Source organism: Gopherus evgoodei, chromosome 7, assembly GCF_007399415.2.
Source record: "Gopherus evgoodei ecotype Sinaloan lineage chromosome 7, rGopEvg1_v1.p, whole genome shotgun sequence".
NCBI lineage: Eukaryota > Metazoa > Chordata > Testudines > Testudinidae > Gopherus > Gopherus evgoodei.
Window position 1 is genome coordinate 81,884,265 of NC_044328.1, and position 27,802 is coordinate 81,912,066.

Below are 27,802 nucleotides of genomic sequence, written 5' to 3' on the forward strand. Positions count from 1 at the left end.
TTAGTGGTTCAACCCATTTACTGGAGAACAAATTGTAAGGCGGGGGGGGGGGGAGGTGGGAGTCACAGCAGAAGAGGGTCTGAGCCCAGTGCGGCTATTGCTGGCCTCTGAGCCCTGGGAGCAGAAAATGTTTTTTTTCTTAAGGCCCATGGTACATTCCCAGCAGCAGGTAGTGAGAGCAGCAGTCAGTGGTTAGTTTCAAACTTGTTAGCAGCCATTGTGCTCTGCCACAGAGTGGCGAGATCTGCGCTCACTGACATGCTGCATGACAGCAGGTGGTGCCTGCTTCAGGTAGGATGCCCAGTAACACAAGCTGCTTCTGAGTCATAGGTGGCAGCACGGAGAAAGCTGCTTAGCATAAATGAGTCCCTGAGGTCAGGAGCAGCCTGTTCTCAAGCAAGGAAGGGTTCAGAAACTAGGAGACAGAATGGGGTATGAGAGAACCAAGGCTCCCAATCTCAGCAGTTGTGCTGGCCAGTGGCTGCTGCCTCCCGCTGAGCTGAGCATGATCTCATGGTAGCGGATCTAGGCCTACTGTCCGTGGCTGCAAGGCTGGGATCTGGAGCAGCCCATGCACGACCACAGCATGCACAGTTACACAGGAGGCAGGCAGCAGTGGTGCACTGGGCCCAGGTTAGATGAACAAGGGGTTGTCCGTCTCTAGTTCTAACTGGCAACCCTTTGCTCTCGGATTGCTGGAATGCCTGGGAGGAGAAGTCCCTCTTTGGAAGGCTCTGGCTCTGCATTACGGCTGCACTTTCAGGTCCTCTTTTATTTTCTTCAGGGCATCAGCCATTAGGTTGCAAGCTTTCTTGTGCTTCTGCCAGTGCTGCACCTGGCACTCCCTGCAAAGGGAAAGAAGGGCAATGGTAGAAAGGAACACATCGGAAACTGGATCAGGGGGTTGAGACGCGCTATGGAGGCCTTCAGCTCTACTTGTCTGCTTTAAATAAGGGCCAGCCAGTGACAAAACCTGTTCCCATCTACCCGTGGCTCTGTGGTCTGTGTTAAACAGAGTAGGGGTATCTGTTGTAGTGGTCAATTGCCCATAGCCACTGTCACTGACTGGCCCCCTCTGCTAGTCTCAGCAATGAGGCTAAGGAGTCTCAAAGAGACCAAGGACACTGAATTCCCATCCAGGGTGGTTCCCTCTAGATATAAGGAGAAGCACATTCACAGGGGAGAGGGTAAGGTGGGAAGCTCACACTGCTGCTTTTGTTGTGGATAAACAGGGGACTCCGGAGTATCAGCCCAGCACCTTCCAGCATCAGCACAAAATTCACTGGGCTTTTCATAAAAGGCAATATGAAAAGGCTGCTTCTGCTCCGGCGTGTAACATAACTGACCCCAGTGGAGATTTACTGTGGTGCAGGGACAGCTGACCTCACAGCTCCAGTGAATTCATGCACTGATTTGAAACTCCATGACAGTCATGAAGCCCAGGTTCATGGGGTATAACAGCTGTCATGATGAGAGGTGCAGAGACCAGCCAGGGCTGCTAGACCCAGCATATTCAGGTAACAGTGAGCACCACTTGCTCCAGACAAAGGACCAAGTCCTAGCATTGGCATGGCCAGGTCTCACAGCAGGACTCTAGTACCAGCTGCGTGCCCAAGGGAGAGGTGAGATCCCAGCTAAGCCCTGAGGGCAGCAGGGAGCTCTGACAGATCAGACAACACTAACAATCATTACCGTTTGCAGTACCACTCGTTCTGGCAGCGAGAGCAGCGCTTTGTTGCCTCAGAGCCGCACAGCCCGCACTTGGGTTTCTCTGGGACGAGAGCCTCCATCACATCCAGGTTGTATGTCTGTGCCCACCTGGTTGGGGATAGAAAGCAAGCATCAGCACCTGGAGCAGAAGACTCATGATATGAAAGGTGGTGCCTGTCCTGATTCATCTTCTTTACCCTCCAGCACAGGATAGAGCCTTTAGATCTGACCCTGCTATCCTTCCCATTCCACTCTCCAAAGGGACCTTCTGCTGCAGGCTAGGATTCCTGCCTCGCTTAGTGTCTCAGTCCTCCCCAGGGCAGTGAAACTTACGCTGGCTATTTTCTCTTGTCAAGATGCCCCTGCTCATTGTGATGATGGTTGTGCTGAATCTCTTATAGCTAGCAGCCTCATGGCACAAGAGGAAAATGGGGACTGGCTTTGCAAACGGACTCTCCTGCAAGCATGAGCTCAGGGTTGCTCATCATACTGGGGTCTTACCGGCACGCCAGGTCTTTCAACTCGTCCTCTGAGGGGCTGAACATGTGCTTCACCTGGTGCTTGGCGATCGCCTGCCACTTCCCAGAATTCTCTCTGATAATGTGGTCCCTGATGACAGGAACCTGTCGGGACAGTGAAAAGGGTGAGAGGAGCATCGTGTTCCAGCATTATAAGCCTGCCAATGTGGGGGTGATTCTGGGGCAGGACATGCAGGGGCAGCAACAATGCCTGGGGTAGCTCAGGCAGGTGATGAGCACGGACTTGTATGAGAGCCGGAAGCAGGGATGAAGGATGTGTGTGGGATGAAGGAAGACGTGACAAATCTGTGTGTGTACATGTGCATGTAGGGAGCTAAAGGACGATGTGACAGAGCTGTTTGTGTACACACATTTGTGTGCAGGGGCATGCGCAGCGGGTAGCATAGGCTGGGGGAGGCTGTGCCTCTCCAAACAGTCTGGTGTGGCCCTGGCCACGCTCCACCCCCAGACCTCCTCCTGCCTGCTCCCAGTTCCCCTTCCCACTCTTCTGTGGTCGAGAGTCTGGGGCAGGCAAACTGAGGCTGGTGCTTGCAAGGTCCACGGCTGGCGATGCTGGGCCTACGGCCACGTGGTGCCATCCACCCAGTGCAGGGGTTGGGGGTGTTGAGACCATGCCACCTGCCTGCCCAGTGCTACAGGGCTGGGGGCACTGTGGCCAAGCTGCTCACCTGGGGCTGGGGGCACTCTGGCTGTGCCACACACCCACCCAGCATTCTGGGGCAGGGGGCACTCCGGCTGCACCCCCTGCCCAACGTTCTGGGGCTGAGGATGCTGGGGCCAAGCAACTTGCTTGGGGCTAGGGGTGCTCCGGCCTTGCCGCCTGCCCAGCGTGCCAGGCAGCTGCGGGGGCAGAGGGTGCTCTGGGCTCCAGCAGGGAAGAGGGGGCAGAAAGGGAGCGGGAGGTGCGGGGCCTCGGGCAGAGGGGGAGAGGCTCAGGGCTAGCCTCCCCCAACAGCTCGTTCACCCACCGCCCACACACAGGGGTGAAGAAAGATAACAGATCTCTATGTATACATACAAATATGTGTAGGAGTTGAAGGAAGAGGTGACATATCTGTGTGTGTACAGGTTGGAGAGAGATGTACACATATAGACCTGCCAATTGTGCATGTAGGGGGTGAAGCAAGATATGACAGATCTGCAGAAGCCACAGCAGTCTGCTATGAGAAGAACTCCTTCTCCGCATTTATTGAGAAGAGGCCATAGCACGTGCCTGCTAGTTGCATGACACTGAAGGGAAAGCTCAGTTGTTAACAGCATTTATTCTGGGAGGTGCTTTGATCCCCCAGACCTGCTTCATCTTCCCAGTACATTTGCCTCCTTAAATTCTCCTAATTCCCTCCCTTACACCAACACACTCCTTGAATTCCCAGGAGGATGGAGGTGATGAGACTTATTTCAGATTCCTTCACTGACAGAGGTGATAAGGGCTAGGTGAAACAAGGCTATGCCTCCCTCTAATCCTTGGGAGTGAGAGATCAGCAGCAAGACTTGAATTCCAGTAACATGAAGCACTCCCACCAAGCCGGGGGTGTGACCCAGCTCCCAGAATCTCTTGCCTGATTTGATCTTTCTCCCAAAACTGAGAACTTTTTCCACTCATCATTTCTCTGAACAGAAACACCCTCACGAGAGCCTTTCAATGCAAAAGAGCAAATGCCAGCCAAGAACAGAGCACAGAGCTCAAGCTCCAGAAGAAAAGCTGCTGCTTCAAAGGAGCCGTCATCCCTGCGGAGTAAAATGGCCAAGCAGAGATGGCGAGAGAAGGATTGTTCTCAGAGAAGCAACCAGTGGAAAAAGCCTTTTTCATCATTGCTTGGCACAATGACAGTGGGTGAGTTCATGGGGCAGGATCCATGATTAGCATGTGTGACTGCAGCTGGCTTCCCCCAACCCACTCGAGATGCTGAATTCCAATGACATGCATGAAGCTAGTGATGCAAGCTGAAAAGGAGATTGACGAGGTTAGAATGGCAGCACATTGAAGGGCCACACAAAACCCTCCAGAGCAATAGCTGCCAGCCCCTGCATTGCTAACTCTTAACTTTAGCAAAGCTTTTGATACGGTCTCCCACAGCATTCTTGCCAGCAAGTTAAAGAAGTATGGGCTGGATGAATGGACTATAAGGCGGATAGAAAGCTGGATGGATCATTGGGCTCAATGGGTAGTGATTAACAGCTTGATGTCTAGCTGGCAGCCAGTATCAAGCGGAGTGCCCTAAGGGTCAGTCCTGGGGCCAGTTTTGTTTAACATCTTTATTAATGATCTGGATAATGGGATGAATTGCATGCTCAGTAAGTTTGCAGATGACACTAAGCTGGGAGGAGAGGTAAATACACTGGAGGGTAGGGCTAGGGTCCAGAGGATTGGGCCAAAAGAAATCTGTTGAGGTTCAACAAGGACAAATGCAGAGTCCTGCACTTAGGAAGGAAGAATCCCAGGCACTGCTACAGGCTGAGGACTGACTGACTGGCTAAGCGGCAGTTCTGCAGAAAAGGACCTGGGGATTACAGTGGATGAGAAGCTGTATATGAGTCAGCAGTGTGCCCTTGTTGCAAAGAAGGCCAACGACATATTGGGGTGTATTACAGAAGCATTGCCAGCAGATCGAGGGAAGTGATTATTCCTCTCTATTTGGCACTGGTGAGGCCACACCTGGAGTATTGCATCCAGTTTTGGTCCCTCCACTACAGAAGGGATGTGAACAAATTGGAGAGTCCAGTGGAGGGTAATGAAAATGATTAAGGGGTTGGGGCACATGACTTATGAAGAGAGGCTAAGAGAACTGGGCTTGTTTAGTCTGCAGAAGAGAAGAGTGAGGGGGGATTTGATAGCAGCCTTCAACTACCTGAAGCGAGGTTCCAAAGAGGATGGAGCTAGGCTGTTCTCAGTGGTGGCAGATGACAGAACAAGAAGAATAGTCTCAAGTTGCAGTGGGAGAGGTCTAGGTTGGATATTAGGAAACGCTATTTCACTAGGAGGGTGGTGAAGCACTGGAATGGGTTGGTTACCTAGGGACGTGGTGGAATCTCCATCCTTAGAGGTTTTTAAGGTCCCACTTGACAAAGCCCTGGCTGTTGGCTGCTGCCTTGCTCTCCACTCAGCCCTGGCTGCAGCATGAAGCAAAGGCTGTCCACAAACCGCTACTGGAGTAGGGTGCGGAGAGAGCAGTGCTAGTGAGAGCTGGATTCTGTGCAAGGCTCCCATCCAGGTACTGGGTAGAAGAAAAGGCAGGCACAACTTGACCTATGGTACTGATATGGCCTCCATTACCATGGTAGCTGTGCACCTCACAATCAACAGTGCATGTATCTGGACTTCAAACACCCCTTTTGGGGACAAGGGTATTATCTCCATTGTCCAGATGGGGAACTGAGGCAGACAGAGACTGAGTCACTCACACAAGGAGTCTGTGGCAAAGCAGGGATTGAACTCAGTTCTCCCAAGTCCTAGGGTAATGCCCTAATCACTGAGCCATCCTTGCTCTCCATAATATAGAATTCCATCCCAGGGCTCTGGTGACTCTGGCTTTGCTCTCATATCACCATCGCCTGATGCAAGGGCGAACTCCCTGCTTCTCAGCTGCCTGTCTGGCCTGTGTGGAAGTAAGCTCCTCAGGGGATGATAGTTGATAGAGCAGAGGCCCATTACTAATGTGAGGAAGAACTGGATGCCGTTATAGGGCCAGTAAAAAGAAGAGTGCAAAGCACAGGTTCAGTGCCAGGGCATGTGCCCTCTCTCATCACAGCACCACATTCTCCAAGCGGTGGGAATATACTCAGCCTTTGGAAATGGGAGGTGGGATTACAGAATGCTATCCAATATGAAATGCAGCAGCCTTGTGCAGCTGGAATGGAGGAGACCAACTGGCCTTGGGAGAGGGATGGTGCTGGAGGTACCTGCTCCAGGATGAGGTCCTTTTTGGGTGGAACAGGCTCTGTCACTGCGAGGTGGCTCAGAAATCTCTGCATCTCCACCAGATTTGGCAACTGGTCAATGAGGACATCAGTCAGGAATGCACGGAGCTAAACCCAGAGAGAGAGAGAGGAGGGTGAAAGGAGAGAGATCAGAACAAGGCAAAGAAATAATCCACTGGTTAAAAAACAAGCTGCTGGAAAACTGGCCAGGTGGCTACATGCCAGCTCAGCAATGCCCCAATGAGCAGAGCATTAACTGCAAAAGAGAGTGCAGAAGGGTTATCATCATCAAGGGCTAAATTCATTGGGGCTCCATTGCTCAACATCAACTGCCAGAGGTGAAAGTAAGCCAGTACGCCGTGCCGGACTGCATCAGCTTCCGCAGTGGGGATTTAAAGAGCTCAGAGCTCTCGCAGCTGTGGGCAGCCCAGAGCCCTTTGAATCCTGCCTGCGGCTCTAGCGGCCGGGCTGGGGCCAGATTTAAAGGGCTCAGGGCTTCCCGCAGCCACGGGAGCTCTGGGCCCTTTAAATCCCACCCTCAGCTCTGGCAGCCAGAGCTGCGATGGGGATTTAAAGGGCCCGGAGCTCCGCGGTGGCCGGAGCCCCGGGCCCTTTAATTTGCCCCAGGGCTCCCAGCCACTTCTGCAGCTGGGAGCCCCGCATTGATTTAAAGGCCCTGGGGCTCACAGCCACAGCCAATGCCACAAGGCCTTTAAATCTTGAGAGGCCCCACCCCTTCCAGTAGAGACCACGCCTCTTCTGGATGAGGCCATGCCCCCCTCAGGACTCCAGCAGTCCTGTAAGTTATTTTCACCCCTGTCAACAGCACAGCTAGGTATTAAGAAGTGTCAAAAGCCTGCAGTACTTGGAACTGCAGGAAGAGCTGTGGGTGAGAACTGACGGGCACTTTCTGGATTGTGTGGGGAGCTCAGGGCTGGAATAGCAGGGGGAGGGGTGCTGTGGGTTGGGTTTGAGGTGCATTGTCAGAGTTGTGCAGGAGCCCAGGATTGGAAAAGCGGGAGGTGGGCCGGCAGGCTGGGACTGAGCTGCATTGGCAGAGCTATTTATGGGAGGTTTACATAGCACCTGCCAGCATGGTGTGTGGCTCTAGTTTTCTCAGACTCATCCTTCTACAGGCACTAAATCCAAACATGGCATAACCCTAATTAAAGCAATAAAATAAACCTCTCCACCTCAACAAGCCAATTGTGAAATTCTCACTAAGGTGGTGGATTGGCAGCACTATATCTCCACAGAAACTGCAGCAGCAGTGTGAGTTTCCCAACACATCCTGTCAATGGGTCTCAAACCTGGCCTGGAGAGACTATTCTAGGATGAGTCTAGTCTCCATGGCCCTCTCTGTCCTTGGATTCTGCTGATCAACAAAGAGCAAATTCATGCCAGTTGATGGGGTATTTGCCTCTAAACTTGACTGGCATGAACAAAGAAGCCATCTTGGAACTGACTACATGGTATTTCCCAGCTTGTGATACAGGTTTCAGCCAGGAAATGCTCACCTGGCACATTTTGAAAGTGATGACAAGAGGGTATCTATACCTATGGGAAGGTCCTAGTCCTCCCTGTGCCTAGGCACCATGCTGGGTATATATACAGGCTATGCACACTGAAGTCTTGTACCTTTAGGAGCTGGCTCTTGTTGAAACCGTCCAAGTTGTATTTCCGCTGGCATTCTGGGCTCAGGAGGAGGTTATAAAGGGCAATCCACACTTGCCCATCCAGCTTGGTCATCTTCACATGGTCTTCAGGAGGCACCACATGCCACATTCCATTCTCAAACTTTTTTAGCTTGCCTGAGAGACACAGCCAGTAAGACAGAGGGTGAGACTGAGACACCAGAGAAAAGAGGGCCCAACGGTTAGGGAGCTAGCCGGGACTTAGACCTAGGTTCAATTCTCTGCTCCAACACAGACTGCCTGTGTGACCCTGGGTGAGTCAATTAGTCTCTCTTCATCTCAGTTTCCCTCTGTAAAGTGCGGCCAATAGCACTTCCCTATCTCACAGGGGTGTGTGAGGATAAACATATTAAAAGATTGTAAGATGTTCAGAGAAAGGTGATGGGGCTAGATAAGGATCTAAGAGAGATGAACAGAGCCCATGGTTTTATCATCTGTGCATTCACTCAGGTATAGCAGACAATGCTCAGGGAGAGGGTTCTTGTGGGAAGAGAAGAAATGGAAGAAGTGATCACGGGTCTGTGGCAAGAGCAAAGAAAGATGATGTGTAGCTTCTGGGAGCAGCTTGGACTCCTGGAGGAGATCACGACTGTGCTTCCCACACTTATCTGCCTTTCCTTGCCATTCCAGGGATGTGTTGTGTAGCCAGTGATCTTGCCTACACAGGCCTTGCTACTAAATTAACCACCATGCCTATACTTGGTTGTGGCTGAACCCCTGTAATGCTAGTGTGGACTAGCCAGCCTGATTCTGAATCAGGTTAACTCTGCCAACACTGATCTGATCCACTGTATGAGAACCCAGTTTAAGGTGGCCTGAAGCGTAACGGTTAAACCTGTTTGGAACTCCAGTTTGAATGGGGCCTCAGTGCAGACAGCACGGGTGGAATGGGGGCACAGTTGCCAGGGAGAAGTGGGCTGATAACCAGGTCTTTCTAAGCAGATCCTGTTGCTACTCACAGAGCATGAGGACTCCCTGCAGGGCAGGAAGGGGTGGGAGAAGGGGGCTGGCAGATACATTAGGGTTGTATTGTCCTCTTTTACTGCATTGGGGACACCAGCTTGGGAGCTGCCAGATTTGGATGAGAGACAGCCACAAGCAGAGACCATTTTTGGAAGCACAGCTCCTCAATCCCAGCTGAGCGGTGTCTGCTCAAGAGTGGAGCCAATGGGCGCATACAGTCCACGCAGGAAGTGATTCCATGTACCTGGAGGGGAGGGGAGGGAGATGGAAACGCCACATGGAAATCCATGTGAAAGATGGAGAGTGAAAACTGAATCTAGGGAGGACCTTTCAGCTATTTCTCCCTATATGGGAACCACCTACCAGATGGAGCTCCAGGTAGAAAATGCCACAGCCCCATGGATGCACTAAGGTACGAGCACATGATTCATACCTGCTTCGCGGCAGCTCCATGGACAATGCTCCAGGAGCTCTATCAGGAGGCAGGGCACATTATGAGTGTTCAGCATCCGTGTCAGGGCACTCAGTGGCAAACTGGAGAAAAACAAGAGAGGAACTAGTGAAAACACCTATTGTGAACAGTACAAGATCAGCTACAAATGGTCCCCAAGACTCTGGGGAAGAAGCAAAGTGACAAAATAAAATAAATTACAGTCAGACCAGGGCAAAATCCATACAAGCAGCCATTGAGAATAGCCTGATCCCACACCAGGATCCACACAACCAGTCACTCAAGCACGGCAGGATCTACACACCAGGGCACAGTGCCAGGATCCACACAGCCAGCCATCGGGCAAAGTCAGATCCCAGACCCTGGTGCTAGGTTTGATACTTTCAGCTGCTAGGATGGATCTGCAAATCAAATGCCCAGCAAGATTCACTCTGAGAGCCAAATCAGCACATCGAGTTCTCAGTGCCAGCTACTGAGAACAGGAGGAAGCACACACTGGAACTGTAGTGCCATGATCTGCACATCCAGCTACTACACACAGCAGGATCCAGACAACAGGGCACTGTGCCAGAACTGATGCTCCCAGTCCCTGAGCACAGGACTGACACCCGCAGACCAGTGCAATGACTTAAACAAGCCCATCCCAGTTCCTAGGCTCATCTCTAGATTCTCCTGTGAGCCAGCTGCTTACCTGTCTACCTGATCAGTGATGAAACGGAGCACAGAAAGAGCCCTCAGGGAGATCTTAAACTCCATCATCTCTGCCTGCTTCTGTAGTTCCTACAGGGATGAAAGCACAGACTCTAACAAGCACACCGGATATAGGGCTAGATTTTTTTCTGCAGAGTAATAAAGGAGGCAGCATATGAGCTGGGTCTCAGTAGTCAAGGATTTATTAAGAAGCCCAAGCCACATAATGCTGATTCCTGCCCCAAGATCAATGTAAACTGCTGTCACACAAATGCCTTTCTTACAAGACAGTGACAGAGAGCTGAATGGTGTAAGCACTGCTGAAGATAGCAGCTAGTCCATAACATGAATGCACCAGGCTCCCCATATGAAGTATGCCATAGGCTGCTGCTGGCAGTGTCATATACAGCCAGGTCGCAGCAGGACTGACCATTTACCTAGTCCTGATGTTGAGTGCTCAAGTCCAGCCCAAGGAAGGAGTAACTGCCCTGATCCACCATTTGAGAGATCCTAACATTAACATGACCCCACCTCCAGATATCTGCCCCGAATCCCTTCTGTAAACTCCAATGTCATGATCCCGCGTCTGGATCCTCCCCAGGTTGTGTGGATGGATATAAACTGGCCACCAAGAAGTTTAGGCTTGAAATTAGGTGAAAGCTTCTAACCATCAGAGGAGTAAAGTTCTGGAATAGCCTCCCAAGGGCAGCAGTGGGGCAAAAACCCTAACTGGCTTCAAGACTGAGCTTGATAAATTTATGGAGGGGATGGTATGATGAGACTTCCTACAATGGCATGTAGCCGATCTGTGACTGCTAGCAGCAAACATCTCTAATGGCCAGAGACGGGACACTAGATGGGGAGGGCTCTGAGTTACTACAGAGAATTCTTTCCTGATGTCTGGCTGCTGGATCTTGCCCACATAACTGATCATTGTATCTGGGGTTGGGAAGGAATTTTTCCCCAAGTCAAATTGGCAGCACCCTAGGGGGGTTTTGCCTTCCTCTGGAGCATGGGGCACAGGTCACTTGCAGGTTTAAACTAGTGTAAATGGTGGATTCTCTGCAACTTGAAGTCTTTAAATCATGATTCGAGGACTTCAGTAACTCAGGCAGAGGTTAGAGGTCTATTAGAGGAGTGGGGAGGGTGCGAGGTTCTGTGGCCTGCAATGTGCAGGAGGTCAGACTAGATGATCACGATGGTTCCTTTGGGCATTCAAGTCTATGAGAGTCTGAGTCCATTGCATTAGGGGGATAGGGAGCTGAGTGATCAGGGCAGACAGCTAGGTAGGATGACAGAGGATGCTGTGCTCTAAAGCAATTGCAGTCCTAAGCAATGGATATGACTTCACCTATCATGTCTATGCCAATGACGCACAGATCTACCTTGCCATTCAGAACTTGTCTCCTGTCCAAACTAAACTCTCCATTGGTCTCTCTGATAACTCCATGTTGAATTCCAGCCATCATCTTAAGCTCAACATGACCAAACCAGAGCTCTTAATCTTTCCCACCCCATAAGCCTCCCTCCCTCCCTCCCTCCTTTCTCAGTTGCTGTGGACACTGCCACCATCCTCCCTCAGGCCCAAATGTTGGTTGTCATCTTTGACTCATCCCTCTCTCGGTCCTCACATCCAGGCTATGTCTAAATCTTGCTGATTCTTCCATCCTAACACCTCTAAGATACAACCTTCCCTATCCATCCACACAGCTAAAACTTTTGCAACCTCTCATCACTTTGTGTCTTGACTACGGAACATCCTCTTCTGTCCTTGACAAATGCAACCTTGCCTTGCTACGCAGAAGCATTCTGACTGAAAAGATCATTTTCCTGGACCTCACTTTAACCACACCTCCTCTCTTTGAGTTCCTCTACTGGCTCCCCTTTCTCCATTGCAAATAGGAGTTACTTGTCTTCACCCTCAAGTCCCTTCATGGCCTATCCCCACCTTACCTACCATTTCCCATATGGTATTGACATATATCAACTCTTGCCTCTGATCAGCCGGTGGAGGCAGGCTTCATTGCCCACTTGTTAAATTTCAAAACAAGCATCTTTGTGCTTTCTCCCTTGCTAGCCTTCATATATGGGAGGAGTTCCCCATAAAAGCCACCTGATTATCCACCTTCAAAAACCTCCTTAAAACTCTCCTTTGATGTGACACCTACAAAAAACTTGACAATGGTTCAAGGGTTCCTAGGCCAGAAGGGACCATTGTGATCAACTAGTCTGGCGTCCTATAATAACACAGCTATAGAACACTCAAAACCAATTCCTAGAGCAGACCTTTTACAAAATTAATCTTGATTTAAAAATTGTCAGTGACAGGGAATCAGTGACAACCCTGGGTAAACTGTTCCAAACCGGTTAATTACCCTCACTGGTTAGACAAGTGGTGTGCTGAGACTATGGCCATCACGCAGACCAACACAGCCTCACTGATCCCTTGTACTCCCCACTCTGTCTGTATCCATCAGTCATTTGCAGGTCCTGAAGAAGAGCTGTGTAGCTCAAAAGCATGTCTCTCTTTCACCAACAGAAGCTGGTCCAATAAAAGATAACACCTCCTTCACCTTGTATCCATCTGTTGTTTCTTGAATTATACTGAGATTGTAAGCTCTTTCGGGAAAGAACTGTCTTTTTGTTCTGAGTGTGTACAGTACCTAACACAATAGGGTTCTGGTCCATGATTAGGGTGCCCAGGTCCTACGTTAATATAAATAATTAATAATTGGCTCCGTCATGGGAAAGAAAGCAAGATTGTTGGTTTAACTCTGTCACATGGAAGGATGGCTGTGGATAAAGTTAGCAGAGACTGGACTGGGCCTGAGCAAACTGGATAGATGTTTTTCTAAAAGATATGCTAATTCAAACAGGAATTATTTTGGGGAAGTTCTCTGGCCTGTGTTATACATGAGATCAGACTAGATGATCACAATAGTCCATTCTGGTCTTAGAATCCTCACAGCATAAGTAGTTTTCAATACTGCAGTAGCTAAAACTGTCATTCTCCCTTGGGCCACCTCCAAGAGTTAACAAAAATGCCCAGTGGGGAAACACTTCCCTACTGTTCTCAGGAGTCCCATGACTTCCTCTCAAGCTTTGAAAGATGAGCATAAGTATGGGCAGGAGGCCAAAGGGTGAATGCAATTCTGGAGACTACAGCTGAGGTTGCTGTGTCTCACTTTAAATCCATTTTAAAAGAAGATTTTGATGTCCTGTTTACAGAGAAGAATTTTAAGAGCTGAGAAAAAAAATCCCTGATGCACAATACTGTCTCACACCAAAATGCAACTGAAAAAGCAACAAGCGATGGAGCAACAACGACACACCCAGAACTGGGAATGGTTCAGGAGGTTGGGTATTACCTTTTTCTCCTTAGGTCATTGGTTCAAAATTGGTCCAGGACTGCATAGACCGAGTTTTTACTATCTTGTAGGCGTTGGGTGGCCTGTGTGAAATGAGTCTTAGGCCTGGTCTACACTATGCATTTAAACCAAATTTAGCAGCATTAAACCGATTTAACGCTGCACCCGTCCACACAACAAGGCCCTTTATATCGCTATAAAGGGCTCTTTAAACCGGTTTCTGTACTCCTCCTCGACGAGAGGAGTAGCGCTGAAATCGGTATTGCCATGTCGGATTAGGGTTAGTATGGCCGCAAATCAACGGTATTGGCCTCTGGGCGGTATACCACAGTGCACCATTGTGATTGCTCTGGAAAGCAATCTGAACTCGGATGCACTGGCCAGGTAGACAGGAAAAGCCCCGCGAACTTTTGAATTTCATTTCCTGTTTGCCCAGAGTGGAGCTCTGATCAGCATGGGTGGCGATGCAGTCCCAAATCCAAAAAGAGCTCCAGCATGGACCGTACGGGAGATACTGGATCTGATCGCTGTATGGGGAGACAAATCTGTTCTATCAGAGCTCCATTACAGAAGACGAAATGACAAAGCATTTGAAAAAATCTCCAGGCTATGATAGACAGAGGCCACAGCAGGGACTCAACATAGTGCTGCGTGACAAGCGTAAGGGAAAGCCAAAGAAACAAATGGATGCTCTTGGGGGGGAGGGGTACTGAGGACTCCAGCTATCCCACAGTCCCCGCAGTCTCCGAAAAGCATTTGCATTCTTGGCTGAACTCCCAATGCCTGTAGGGTCAAACACATTGTCCGGGGTGGTTCAGGGTATATCACGTCAATTTACCCCCCCTTTCCCCTCCCGTGAAAGAAAAGGGAAAAAAATCATTTATTGACTTTTTTCAATGTCACTGTATGTCTACTGCATGCTGCTAGTAGATGCGGTGCTGCGGCACTGAACAGCAGCATCCTCTCCCCTCCCCTCCCCTCCCCGGTGGCAGATGGTACAGTACAAAATGACTGATAGCCGTCCTCATCATCCTGTGAGTGCTCCTGGCTGGCCTCAGTGAGGTCGGCCGGGGGCGCCTGGGTAAAAATAGAAATGACTCCCGGTCATTCCCGGCAGATGGTACAGAACGGCTGGTAATTGTCTTCATCGTAGGAACTGGGGGTTGAGCTCCATCAACCCCCGCCCTTTCAAGTCTAAAGAAAAGATTCTGTACTGCCTGGACTATCATAGCAGCGGGAGACTGGGCTCTTCTCCCCCGCCACCGTTTAATGTCCTGCCTGGACTATTATAGCAGCTGGAGGCTGCCTCCCCCTCATTTAATCTTACTAAAAAGTCAGTGTGTCTTATTCCCGCATTCTTTATTATTTCATCACACAAATGGGGGGACACTGCAACGGTAGCCCAGGAGGGTTGAGGGAGGAGGGAAGCAATGGGTGGGGTTGTTGCAGGGACACCCCCTAGAATGGCATGCAGCCCATCATTTCTGCAGGATCTGACACGGAGCGGCTGTGTTCTCTGGTACACTGGTTCTCTAGTACACTTGCCCCATATTCCAGGCAAGACTGACTCTATTTTTAGATAAAACATAAAGGAGGAAATGACCCGGGTAGTCATTCCCATTTTTGTCTTTGCGCCCCCGGCCGACCTCAGCGAAGGCCATCCAGGAGTACCCATGACAGCAGCAGACGGTACAGAACGACTGATAATCGTCATCTCATCACCAATTTACAATGGCATGGCAGACGGTACAATAGGGATGGTACCTATTGGTACCTATGGTCTCTGCTACCCTGCAAAGGCAAATGAATGCTGCTGTGTAGCACTGCAGTACCGCCTCTGTCAGCAGCATCCAGTACACATACGGTGACAGTGACAAAAGGCAAAATGGGCTCCATGGTTGCCATGCTATGGCGTCTGCCAGGGCAATCCAGGGAAAAAGGGCGAGAAATGATTGTCTGCCGTTGCTTTCACGGAGGAAGGAATGAGTGACAACATTTACCCAGAATCACCTGCGACATTGTTTTTGCACCATCATGCACTGGGATCTCAACCCAGAATTCCAATGGGCGGGGGAGACTGTAGGAACTATGGAATAGCTACGGGATAGCTACCCACAGTGCAACGCTCCAGAAATCGACGCTAGCCTCAGTACATGGACGCTCACCGCCGAATTATTGTGCTTTGTGTGGCCGCGCGCACTCGACTTTATACAATTTGTTTTACAAAACCGGTTTATGTAAAATCGGAATAATCCTGTAGTGTAGACATACCCTTAGCCTGGTCTACACTACATGTTTATACCAAATTTATCAGCGTTAAACCGATTTCACCCTGCACCTGTCCACACAACGAAGCCCTTTATGTTGATATAAAGGGCTCTTAAAACCAATTTCTGTACTCCTCCCTGACGAGGGGAGTAGCGCTGAAATCGGTATTGCCATGTCGGATTAGGGTTAGTGTGGCCGCAATTCAACGGTACTGGACTCCGGACCGTATCCCACAGTGCACCATTGTGACTGCTCTGGAAAGCCATCTGAACTCGGATGCACTGGCCAGGTAGACAGGAAAAGTCCCACGAACTTTTGAATTTCATTTCCTGTTTGGCCAGCGTGGAGAGCTCACCAGCACAGGTGACCACGCAGAGCTCATCAGCACAGGTAACAATGCAGTCTCCTAAGAATCAAAAAAGAGCTCCAGCATGGACCGCACGGGAGGTACTGGATCTGATCGCTGTATGGGGAGAGGATTCTGTGCTAAGAGAACTCCGTTTCAAAAGACGAAATGAAAAAACATTTGAAAAAACTTCCAAGGCCATGATGCAGAGAGGCCACACCAAGGACTCAGTACAGTGCCGTGAGAAAGTTAAGGAGCTCAGACAAGCCTACCAGAAAACCAAAGAAGGAAACAGAAGGTCCCGGGCAGGGCCGAAAACATGCCGCTTCTACGCTGAGCTGCCTACAATTCCAGGGGGGTCCATCACCACTATCCCACCCCTGTCCGTGGATTCCGAGGTGGGGATGGTAATCTCAGCCATGCCTGAGGATTCTGCAGACGGGGAAGATGAGGAGAAGGAAGAAGAGGACAAGCTTGCAGAGAGCACACAGCACTCCGTTCTCCCCAACAGCCAGGAGCTTTTTCTCACCCTGACGGAATTACCTTCCCAGCCCTCCCAAGCCACTGTCCAACACATTGAAGCCATGGAAGGGACCTCTGGTGAGTGTATCTTTGTAAATATAAAACATGGTTTAAAAGCAAGCGTTTTTTAATGATTAATTTGCCCTGAGGACTTGGGATGCAGTCGCGGCCAGTAAAGTTACCGGAAAAGTCTGTTAACATGTCTGGGGATGGAGCGGAAATCCTCCAGGGACATCTCCATGAAGCTCTCCTGGAGGTACTCCAAAAGCCTTTGCAGAAGGTTTCTGGGCAGGGCAGCCTTATTCCGTCCTCCATGGTAGGACACTTGACCACGCCATGCATGTAGCAAGTAATCTGGTATCATTGCATGACAAAGCGTAGCTGCGTATGGTCCCGGTGTTTGCTGGCATTCAAGCAACATCCGTTCTTTATCTCGCTGTGTTATCCTCAGGAGAGTGATATCGTTCATGGTAACCTGGTTGAAATTCAGGAATTTAATTAAAGGGACAGAGATGGTTGGGCTGTTTGCCTGTGGCTTAAAATAAATCCTTCCCTGCATTTAGCCAAGCAGGGGTGGGAGGGGGGTGACTGGCGCTGAGCTTTTTTGCATTTGGCTAGCTGGGATCTTCCCTGCTACCAGCCACATGGTGGAGGGGAGGGTGGCTAGCAGCGATCTTCCATGATACCAGCCACACGGTGGGAGGAGGGATAAAGCGATCATCCTAGAGAATTGGATGGGGGCGGTTCTGGTGCTGCACGTTAACAGGAAAGAAGCAGCACTCAACGGGCTTTGCCTGCTATTCGGGAAAGGAGGGCGCTGGATATATGAAGGCTGCAGAAGCCGAAAGACAATGGCTTACCATGGCCGCATGCAAGCCGAATTCTGATGCCTGGACCTGCGTCTGTGATCTCTAACACCAAAGCCGCAGGCACTCAATATTAAGATGCAAAATGCGACCTTGTAGTGAGATCACATGTGCTATGTAAGGTGAATAGTGTTGTTCACCATGAAAGAGTATAACCATTGTTCTGTAAAATGTATCTTTTTAAATACTTCTCTCCCTTTTTTCCCTCCCTCCTGCAGCTGCAAATTTTTCAAGTCTCTTCTCCTCCATCCCGAAGGCTATCTCAGATAAGGCGGTGGAAAAAAAAGACACGAGACGAAATGTTCTCAGAAATCATGGAAGTGACCCGCAATGAAAGAGCTCATCTGAATGAGTGGAAGGACATGGTATCAAAGTACAGGAAAGATGCCAGTGACCGTGAGGACAGGAGGGACCAACGTGAGGATAGGCGGGACGAACATGAGGAGAGGAGGGACGCTCGAGATTAGAGGTGGCGGCAGGAAGATCTGAGGTGTCGGGATGTAACTCTGGGGCTGCTGTGTGATCAAACAGACATGCTCTGGCGTCTGGTGGCGCTTCAGGAACGGCAGCAGGATCACAGAGTGCTGCTGCAGCCCCTGTATAACCGCCCTCCCCCCTCACCGTGTTCCTTAGCCTCCTCACCCACCAGACGATTAAGAATGCGTGGGGGGAGGCTCCGTGCACCTGCCCATTCCACCCTAGTGGACGGCCCAACCAAAAGGCTGTCATTATTTAGAAATTTTTTAGTGGCCTTTTCCTTCCCTCCTATCCTCCTCCCAAACCACATCCGAGCTATCTTGTCAGTTCTTGCCCTCTTTTTATAATTAATTAATAAAGAATACATGATTTTTAAATGAGAGTGATTTTATTTCCTGAGGAAGCAAGTGGTAATTGAATGGGGAGGGTGGGTGGCTTACAGGGAATGAGTCAATCAAGGGGGAGGGGGATTTCATCAAGGAGAAATGAACACAACAGTCACACCGTACCCTGACCCGTGATGAAACTGGTTTTCAAAGCTTCTCTGAGGTGCACCGCTTCCTGGTGTGCTCTTCTAATTGCCCTGGTATCTGGCTGTGCGTAATCAGCAGCCAAGTGATTTGCCTCAGCCTCCCACCCCGCCATAAAGGTCTCCCTTTTACTCTCACAGAGATTGTGAAGCACACAGCAAGCAGCAATAACAATGGGGACACTGGTTTGGCTGAGGTCTGAGTGAGTCAGTAATGTGTGCTAGCACGCCTTTATACAGCCAAATGCACATTCTACCACCATTCTGCACTTGCTCAGCCTGTAGTTGAACAACTCCTGACAACTGTCCAGGCTGCCTGTGTATGGCTTCATGAGCCATGGCATCAAGGGGTAGGCTGGGTCCCCCAGGATAACTACAGGCATTTCAACATCCCCAACTGTTATTTTCTGGTCTGGGAGGTAATTCCCTTGCTGGAGCCATTTAAACAGAGTAGCGTTCCTGAGGATGTGAGCGTCATGAACCCTTCCCGGCCATCCCACGTGGATGTTGGTGAAACGTCCCTTGTGATCCACCAGTGCTTGCAGCACCATGGAAAAGTACCCCTTTCGGTTTATGTACTGGGTCCCCTGGTGCTCCGGTGCCAAGATAGGGATATGGGTTCCATCTATCGCCCCACCACAGTTAGGGAATCCCATTGCAGCAAAGCCATCCACTATGACCTGCACATTTCACAGAGTCACAACCTTTCATAGCAGCAGCTTAATGATTGCTTTGGCTACTTGCATCACAGCAGCCCCCACAGTAGATTTGCCCACTCCAAATTGATTCCCGACTGACCGGTAGCTGTCTGACATTGCAAGCTTCCAGAGGGCTATCGCCACTCGCTTCTCAACTGTGAGGGCTGCTCTCATCTTGGTATTCTGGCATTTCAGGGCAGGGGAAAGCAAGTCACAAAGTTCCATGAAAGTTCCCTTACGCATGCGAAAGTTTCGCAGCCACTGGGAATCGTCCCACACCTGCAACACTATGCGATCCCACCAGTCTGTGCTTGTTTCCTGGGGCCAAAATCGGCATTCAATGGCTAGAACCTGCCCCATTACCAGCATGATCTCCAAAGCACAGGGGCCCGCAGTTTGAGAGAATTCTGTGTCCATGTCCTCGTCACTCTCGTCGCCGTGCTGCCGTAGCCGCCTCCTCCTCGACTGGTTTTGCAGGTCCTGGATCAGCATTGACTGCACGAGAATGCGCGAGGTGTTTACAACGTCCATGATTGCTGTCTTGAGCTGAGCAGGGTCCATGCTTGCCGTGCTATGGCGTCTGCACAGTTCACCCAGGGAAAAAGGTGCGAAACGGTTGTCTGCTACTTGCAAGGAGGGAAGGGTGAGGCTGTACCCAGAACCACCCGCGACAATGTTTTTTGCCCCATCAGGCACTGGGATCTCAACCCAGAATTCCAATGGGAGGGGGAGACTGTGGGAACTTATGGGATAGCTACCCACAGTGCAACGCTCCGGAAATCAACACTAGCCTCGGTACATGGACGCACATCGCCGAATGAATGCGCTTAGTGTGGCAGCGTGCACTCGACTTTATATAATCTGTTTTAAAAAATCGGTTTCTGTAAAATCAGAATAATCCCATAGTGTAGACATATTCTTAGGCCAATTCCAAGTGGAAACCTATAGAGATCTCAAAAAAATACCATTGCAATTAACCCTGATTGGTTCCCTCACTCGTAGTCTTAGGAGGTAGGTCAAAAACGCAGCGGTTCATAGAAACTGAACTGCCTTCTTGCCCCTAGAGAGAATCTCATACTGTCACAGTTGAAGAACACTTGTAGACAGAGTGGGAACACTCACACTGTCTCTGCTCATGATGAGCCACCAGTGAGAACAAATCACCAATCAAGAGATCTCCACCAACACCAAATTCATGTAGAGGAATGCCCAAGTACAGTGGATTTATTCATCAGGTTCTGGATACAAGGGCCTTCATGGCTATAACTATGGTCTTTCCCAGTCATGGAAATTTAACTTCCCTCCAAGGTACAAGGTCAGATAGACCTGCTGGAAGTTGGAAACTTGCCCTTTTAACCCACCTGCATTGATGATGCATTGGTCAGATCCTCAGGCACAAGCTTTTCGTGGGTTGGAAACTCCCTGTTGGTGCTCCAAGCTGCTAGCAGGGTCAGTTTCCGGTAGCTATAATCAATCAAGTCCAGAATAGTGTCCTCAGCTGATTCGCAGATCTCCTACATAACAAGAGGGCATCAGAGTGCTGTTTGAGAGGAGAAGGTTTTCTCTTCAGAAAGATCATTTTTCAGATGGCCTTCTGATTAGAAAACACCAGTCCAATTGCACCAATACCTGCAGACCTCAGTGTCACAGGGAGTTGATTGAGCTCTATCTTATGGCTTCAGGCTGAACATGGAGATATGGGCTGTCTGAGTTGCCTTAATTCTGTATTTCCATACTCTCAGTTGTCTGTGGTTTTATGCTTTAACTTTAAACTGGCAGAACTGGGACTAGAATTCGGGGGGCCTTGTCACAGGGTCTGGTCTATGCCCCAGCTTGTCACTAGTCTCCTGGGAGTAACAGCTTTATCATGCCAGGCTCAAAGGGCCCATACAATCCCACAGGGGAAGGTCTGTGACCTCCAAGCCTGGGCCTTTGGCACCAGCGTCTCCTCTCTCTCTCTGTGGTTCCCTCCAGTGAATCTAGCCAAGCCAGAGACATGCGGGAGGCTGTACTTAAGCCCTTCAGGGTGCAATGCTCTCAGTATTTACAGTGACACAGGCAGTCTTTTAAAAATACGGTAACCATGTATTGGTCATCAGGCACATAGAATCTGAAAGTCCTTAGGTTAGCACAGAGAAATGAAGGTTAAAGTATAGTCCATTCTGGTCAGTCCAGAGCCCCAGTCAAATTGTAGTGAATCCCATGCTCAGGTTCTGTCTCTCCTCCATAGTCTGACCTCTTTGGTCAGTTTCCAGATGAGAGTTCTGACTTCTTCCAGAAGCCAACACTTTATCCCTCAACTTCACACCTTCCAGTCCTTTGTTCCGGAGCTGGGGTCTGTGCCCAGCTTCCCTGCGGTGAGGTGGGGGAATCCATCTCCCTCTAGGTTGCTGGTTGCTAGGTGTTAATGTCGTGGTGCCTGGGCTTTCCACTGTCATCTCAGATTTTCTGTTAATATGAGGTCAGCCTCAGTCAGTCCTTTTTTTAAATGACCCATTCAGGCTCAGACAGCGAGATTACACACATCCACCTAGCTCTCTTAACTGGCCCTGACAGCAGACTCAGTTCTTCCTCACTCCCCAGGTAGCCAGGCAAAATATAGAGAAAACTGAGGCACACAAAAGATTCACAAAAATACTACAGAAAATTCCCACTTCATCACAGGTCTGGAATCTACTCCCATGATCGGCCACTACATCACACTGCCTCTCTAATTACAACTCTTGGGAAATATGTTTCATACACATGACCTGAAATCACATCTGGGATTTCCCCACTCTGGGGCCCTTGATTTAACACAGCTGAACTCATCTCTTACCTTGTGAAAAAACACTGTCTCCAGGAGGTTGACAATAGAAGCTTCATGGTACAGCTGAGGGAACGTGGGGAGAGAAAGCAAAGGTCAGAGGAACATCATCTACAGTGCCCATGCTAATATGCATCCAGCCTGTAACTGAGGTAGCCCCCAATACAGGTGCAGCCAAAAGCTCAGCTGATGAGGCAAATGCAATCCATGGAGTCCTTAGCCAGGCTCATCTTTAATACAGATATGTGGTCTGGGGAAACTACAGGTCCCGACTCCCAGCAAGCAATGCTCCATCATCATCTAAGAACACGCTGGAGCACTGCAAACTGGGAGCCAGAGTCTGAACCCCTGTATCACTGCAGACTGCAAGTTTATCATGCAAATGATACCCTCTGGTTCCTGGCAGCTGGCCAGTATGGCCCCTCTACTGGAATAGTTTTCCTGGTTTCACTAGAAGAATACTAGTGCACTGAGATACAGGTGTATCTTTTGCTACTGAGATCAGTCCCACCACCAAAAGGGCCAGTGAAGACCTCTCACTGAAATTCTTATAGCAGCAAAGGGCCACCACTTTCCAGTCACCTGGGAGTCTTACAGGAAATGTTTTGGTGACCACAGAGTGCAGACATCAACTCTTGCTGGTGGCCACTCTGACAATTTTTTCTAAAATACTTAATTAACTTTAGGAAAAACAAATAAATATGCACATATACATGACCAAATCATTGTAATTTATTTATTTAATTTTTTATTGCAGACTCAATAATAAAAATAATGTAGTTGTCTCTATTCTTTAATAGACCTAAACAGAATAGAAACAAATAACGTGCTTTGCACGTTCCTGTTTCTTTTGCTGTTGTTTCTTTTGCATTTTTGGTTTCTTTTTTAAAGACTTGCTAACTAGTAAGTCTGTCTCTGTGAAAAGTGATATTTGTATGTTTGAGGGGCAAGCAGTGTTAACAATCACTTTCCAGGAGACTGTGGCTGCACAAAAAGCCCCTGGTGGCCGCATGTGGCCTCAATGGCCACATTTGAGAAACGCTAACCCAAGAGATCCCATTAGATGGCACGAGATGCTGCTGTGAAGATGCCTGGAATTCCAAGAGCACATTGGTGGCATTATAGGTAGTGACAGGTTTCAGAGTAGCAGCAGTGTTAGTTTGTATCCATAAAAAGAACAGGAGTGCTTGTGGCACCTTAGAGACTAACAAATGTATTTGAGCATAAGCTTTCATGGGCTACAGCACACTTCATCAGATGCATAGAATGGAACATATAAGAAGAGTATATATACACATACACAGAAGATGCCATAATTAATTAATTAGCTTCTTAGAGCCGGTATGGCATCTTCTCTGTATGTATATATATACTCTTCTTATATGTTCCATTCTATGCATCCGATGAAGTGGACTGTAGCCCACAAAAGCTTATGCTCAAATACATTTGTTAGTCTCTAAGGTACCACAAATACTGAGGAAGTTCTACACCTTCCTCTAAAACAGTGGTGGGCAACCTGCACCTCATCAGGGTAATCCAGTGGCGGGACCCCAGACAGTTTGTTTACATTTGCACGGCCACCTGCAGCTCCCAGCAGCTGCAGTTCACCATTCCCAGCCAATGGGAGCTGTGGGAAGCGGTGGCCAGCACATCGCTGCAGCCCGCACAGCTTCCTGCAGCTCCCATTGGCTGGGAACGGTGAACTACAGCCACTGGGAGCTGCGTGCGGCTGTGCAAATGTAAACAAACTATCTGGGGGCCCACCAGCAAATTATCCTCTGTGGCCCGCAGGCCACAGGTTGCCTGTCACTGCTCTAAAATATCCATCTTTGGCTGCTATCAGAGCCATAGTACTGGACTAGATAGACTATTAGTATCTATTGCTATCACAATTCCTAGGAGAGTGCCTCCTGATCCAGCATTAGCTAGTGGCCCTATTTGCAGTGTCCAGGGCAGACAGGACTGTGGAAGGATTTCTTAGAATCCCAAAGAATTTACTGGACTGTCCTTCCTCCACGTACATGCTGGGTGCAAACAGTGTGGAGTCCTGTCAATCAACAGCATGAACACCTGTGAGCTGCGCTAACTAAAAGGCAATGAAACTCAGAAAAGATGGTCTCTCTGTTTTCAGAAGCAAGAAATTTTTAGTGCCCTGTTAAATGGCCAGAATACCATAAACGTTCAGTGCTTGAACTGAATGTAAACGATCAGCCCTGAGAACTTCCGGTCATTCACAATTCTATGGCTGTTTTTAAAGGGGCAGCAGCTACCCCAGTGTCCGGCCAAAGTCTAGGATAGGTGATTACATTCTGCTGGCTGTCAAAATTTCCACTGTAGTTTCAACTGGATAGGAGATCCTTTCTCATTTCCTGTCCTAAACTTAGGTAGTGTTGCTATGTGTGCTGTTAAACAGCTGCAATGCTCCCTCCACCACAGGGGTGGCAGCATTTCAAAGGTGGGAGAAGTGAGCCTTGTGAAAAGCAGTTCTTTGGGATCCTTGAGAAGAAAGGCCCTATGTAAATAAGGATAAGTTATTTTATCATTAAACCATTGCCTAAAACCTTTTCTCTCCCATTCAGCCCTTGTGAACAGTGACTGTCAGACAGAATTTGTGTTTCATAAGAGTTTTTCCTGTGAAAATGACTCACATGTAGCTACCATATGAAAAGCCTTATTGGAATCTGGACAAGGTGTCTTGTGAAGCATGCCTGTTGAAGCAGAAGTACCATGCAGTGCTACCACCCTGCAGGACATTCTAGATCATGGCAATGCACATGAATACTGTATGTTTGTTTTCCAAGACCTCTCTGTACTCACCACCAAGTAGATGGGAAAGGTGCTTTTTGGCTTGAAATCCTCCAGCTGGCACAGCATAGGGAACACCTTGTGCTTCCAGATCTCCACAGAGATCAATTCCTCGATGAGAGTAGGGATCTGGACAGAAGAATAGACCGTGGAAAGTGAAACCTTTCAGGCAAGAGAAAACATACAGGAAAGCCAAGTCCATATGAGAATTTTAGTCCTAGCGGATAAGATGCTGGGACAAACTGCAGCTCTCAGAGTTAGCAGTTTTGTTACACTGTTTATCTAGGTACTTTCATGTGCCTCATTGTCATATTACCTGCTTCATCCATGAAGCAGTCATTTCTGAAATCATTATCTGTCCCCACCTTTCCATTGGGTGAGATGGGACAGTGCATCTGGTGCAGGTAAAGGAGGGAGGCAGAGCCCTGCTAGTCTATTTCCTAATAAACCAGCAACATTTCCAGGTGACCAAATTTATCTCTGAGATGAGCTCCACTGACTTCAGTGTTACATCAGAGATACGCATAGCCCATGACCTCATGGACAGAGAGACTCCCTTTGTTTAGTAACTGTCCCTCTCTGGTACAACCAAACTTGCATTCAATGTTCAATTCTGGGGTTCTTCGTACTCAGAATATAGACAAACTGGAGGGAGTACAGTGGACAGCAACAACTATGATTTGGGGACTGAGGAGGGTTACTGGGAGGAAAGAACACATGCCAACGGTGTAACAAATTTAGGCTAGAAAATAAGGCACACATTTTTAACAATGGGTAGAACAATTTATCTAGGGATGTGGTAGATTCTCTGTCACTTGAAGTCTTTAACTCAAGCTTGGCTGTCTCATTCTAAAAAAGTAGGCGCTAGCTCAACCATGAGATATGGGTTTAATGCAGGTATCGCTGTGTGGAACTCTGTGGCAGGGGTCGGCAACCTTTCATAAGTGGTGTGCCAAGTCTTCATTTATTCATTCTAATTTAAGGTTTCGCGTGCCAGTAATACATTTTAACATTTTTAGGAAGTCTCTTTCTATAAGTCTATAATATATAACTAAACTATGGTTGTATGTAAAGTAAATAAGGTTTTTAAAATCTTTAAGAAGCTTAATTTAAAATTAAATTAAAATGCAGAGCCCCCTGGACCGGTGGCCAGGATCCGGGCAGTGTGAGTGCCACTGAAAATCAGTTTGTGTGCCACTTTTGGCACATGTGCCATAGGTTGCCTACCCCTGCTCTATGGCCTAAATTATTCAGAAAGTCAGACTAGATGATGAGAATGATCTCTTCTGGCCTTAAAATCTATGAAACTATAATGTGGCTAAATGACTGAGGTCCAGAGTGCAGTGTTACAAACAGGGCTGACTACATAATATTGGAGGGGTGCAGATGCTAAGCAGGGAGAGAATTTGATTACCAAGGACTGTATTTGAGCAAAAGAAAATTTAGGCTCCATATCAGGACACATTCCCTAAAGTAAGGTGAATTAGTACATGACTCTCCTCAAAGAAAGAGGAAGGAGCCCACTTGGACTAGGCACTGTAGGGGGCAAGGTTGCCTAGGCTTGGTTGGCAGAGAAGGGTGAACGGGGCCTTGCAGAGCTTTCCCTCTCTGTCTTGTCCACTGGATGCTGCCCCCATGGGGGAGGGTGCTCTTATCCCCTAGCTCCCTGTGGCTTGCACAGTGCTCACCTTGGCATAGTTCACCAGCAGCTCGATGAGAAGCTGTTCCTGGCCAGCAGAGGCACTCAGAATGGCCTGCATGTTCAGCTTCTCGATGGCCTCATGCTGCCGGAGCCATCTAGGGAGCGGGAGCAGGAGCAGGGGCAGGGGAGTCAGTGTCCACATCCCATGGCACCCCTGGTACCCCAGCTCCCCTCCATGCCACCCTCCCCACTCAGAGACAAACCCCCCACCCAGGCGGATGCTTGCCCCCCTCTGAGGGACTCATCAGAGGCGCCTCCCATGGAACTGGAGGGCTTCTTCCCGCAAACAGCCCATCCCCCCAGATATGGTGGGGCTCACCTTTGCCTGAGGAGCAACCCCTCAAACCCACTGGGGACTCACACCTGCCCCCGGCCCACACAACCCCCCACTCAACTCAACCCGTTGACTCATTTCCCCTCACGCCCAGGTCTCTCCCCTCGGGGGACTCATCCCACACCCCCCTGTCCCCGCAGGGACTGCACACACATTGCCCCCGGCCCTCAAGTCCCCAGGGACTCCCCCCGCCCCCAACTCAACTGGGGACCCTCCTCCACATCTCGCCCCTTAACGTCCGGGGGCCTCTCCCACACCCCGCCAGGCCCGCGCCACAGCCCTTCTCCTTAACCCCCTCCCCCCAGCCCGGCTTCGTGGTGGACACCCCGTCTCGGACCCGCGGTCTCCGGTGTTCCGCAGCGGGCCGCTCCGCAGCGCCTGCACCAGGGCCTCGGCCTCCCCCGGCAGCAGCACCGCGGCCATCTCCGCCATGGCCCCACGCCGTCACCATGGAGACCGACAGCGGCGGGCGGGTGGTTGGAAAGCGGCCGCGAGAGTCCGGGCCTGCGCGCGCCCGGCAACCCCACCCGCCCCATTCGGAGCGCCGGGATCGGCCCCGCCCCTCCCTCGGGCCCGGCTGTGAGCTCAACGGTCCGCCCCGCTGCCCCCCTGCAACGTCTGTCTGCCCCGCCCGCAGGCACGGGGCAGGGCGAGGGGAGCAGAGGGCCAAGTGCCCTCTGCAGTAGCAGCACCGTCCCTGGGGCACAGGTGGGCTCGGAGGGAGAGGCCCTGCCCCCATACCCGCTCCCCCGTCAGTGGGCACCTGAGATTCTTGCCCCCCCACCAGTGGGCACCAGTCCCCTCGCTGCACTAGAGGCCCCCACTAACGAGTACCAGTGTCACATTGCTCCCGAGAGGCCCTGCTATGTATCCCACTCCCCTGCCAATGGGTACCAGTCCCCCCCCCTGCACAAGAAAGATCCTGCCTCATACCCCAGCCCTGCTCCCCTGTCCCGTACCTGCTCCCACACCAATAGGCACCAGAGAGCCCCTGCCCCATACCCCAGTACTGCTCCCCCACCAATAGGCACCAGAGAGCCCCTGCCCCATACCCCGGTACTGCTCCCCCACCAATAGGCACCAGTCCCCCTGATGCACTAGGGAGGCCCTGTATCC

The 27,802-nt window shown here is 49.9% G+C and overlaps 1 protein-coding gene across 1 annotated transcript; it reads right to left on the bottom strand.

The window, feature by feature from the left end:
- ZMYND10 (zinc finger MYND-type containing 10) lies at nt 1–27,118 on the bottom strand. The gene is made up of 12 exons (XM_030571020.1): nt 27,024–27,118; nt 26,339–26,447; nt 24,663–24,779; nt 21,858–21,911; nt 20,401–20,553; nt 9,967–10,055; nt 9,258–9,358; nt 7,806–7,978; nt 6,150–6,275; nt 2,212–2,333; nt 1,693–1,818; nt 1–845 (listed from the first exon to the last, which is right to left on the bottom strand). The coding sequence occupies exons 1-12, from the start codon at nt 27,116–27,118 to the stop codon at nt 746–748; spliced, it is 1,365 nt and encodes a 454-aa protein (XP_030426880.1). The 3' UTR covers nt 1–745.
- Nucleotides 27,119–27,802: the final 684 nt, after the last annotated feature.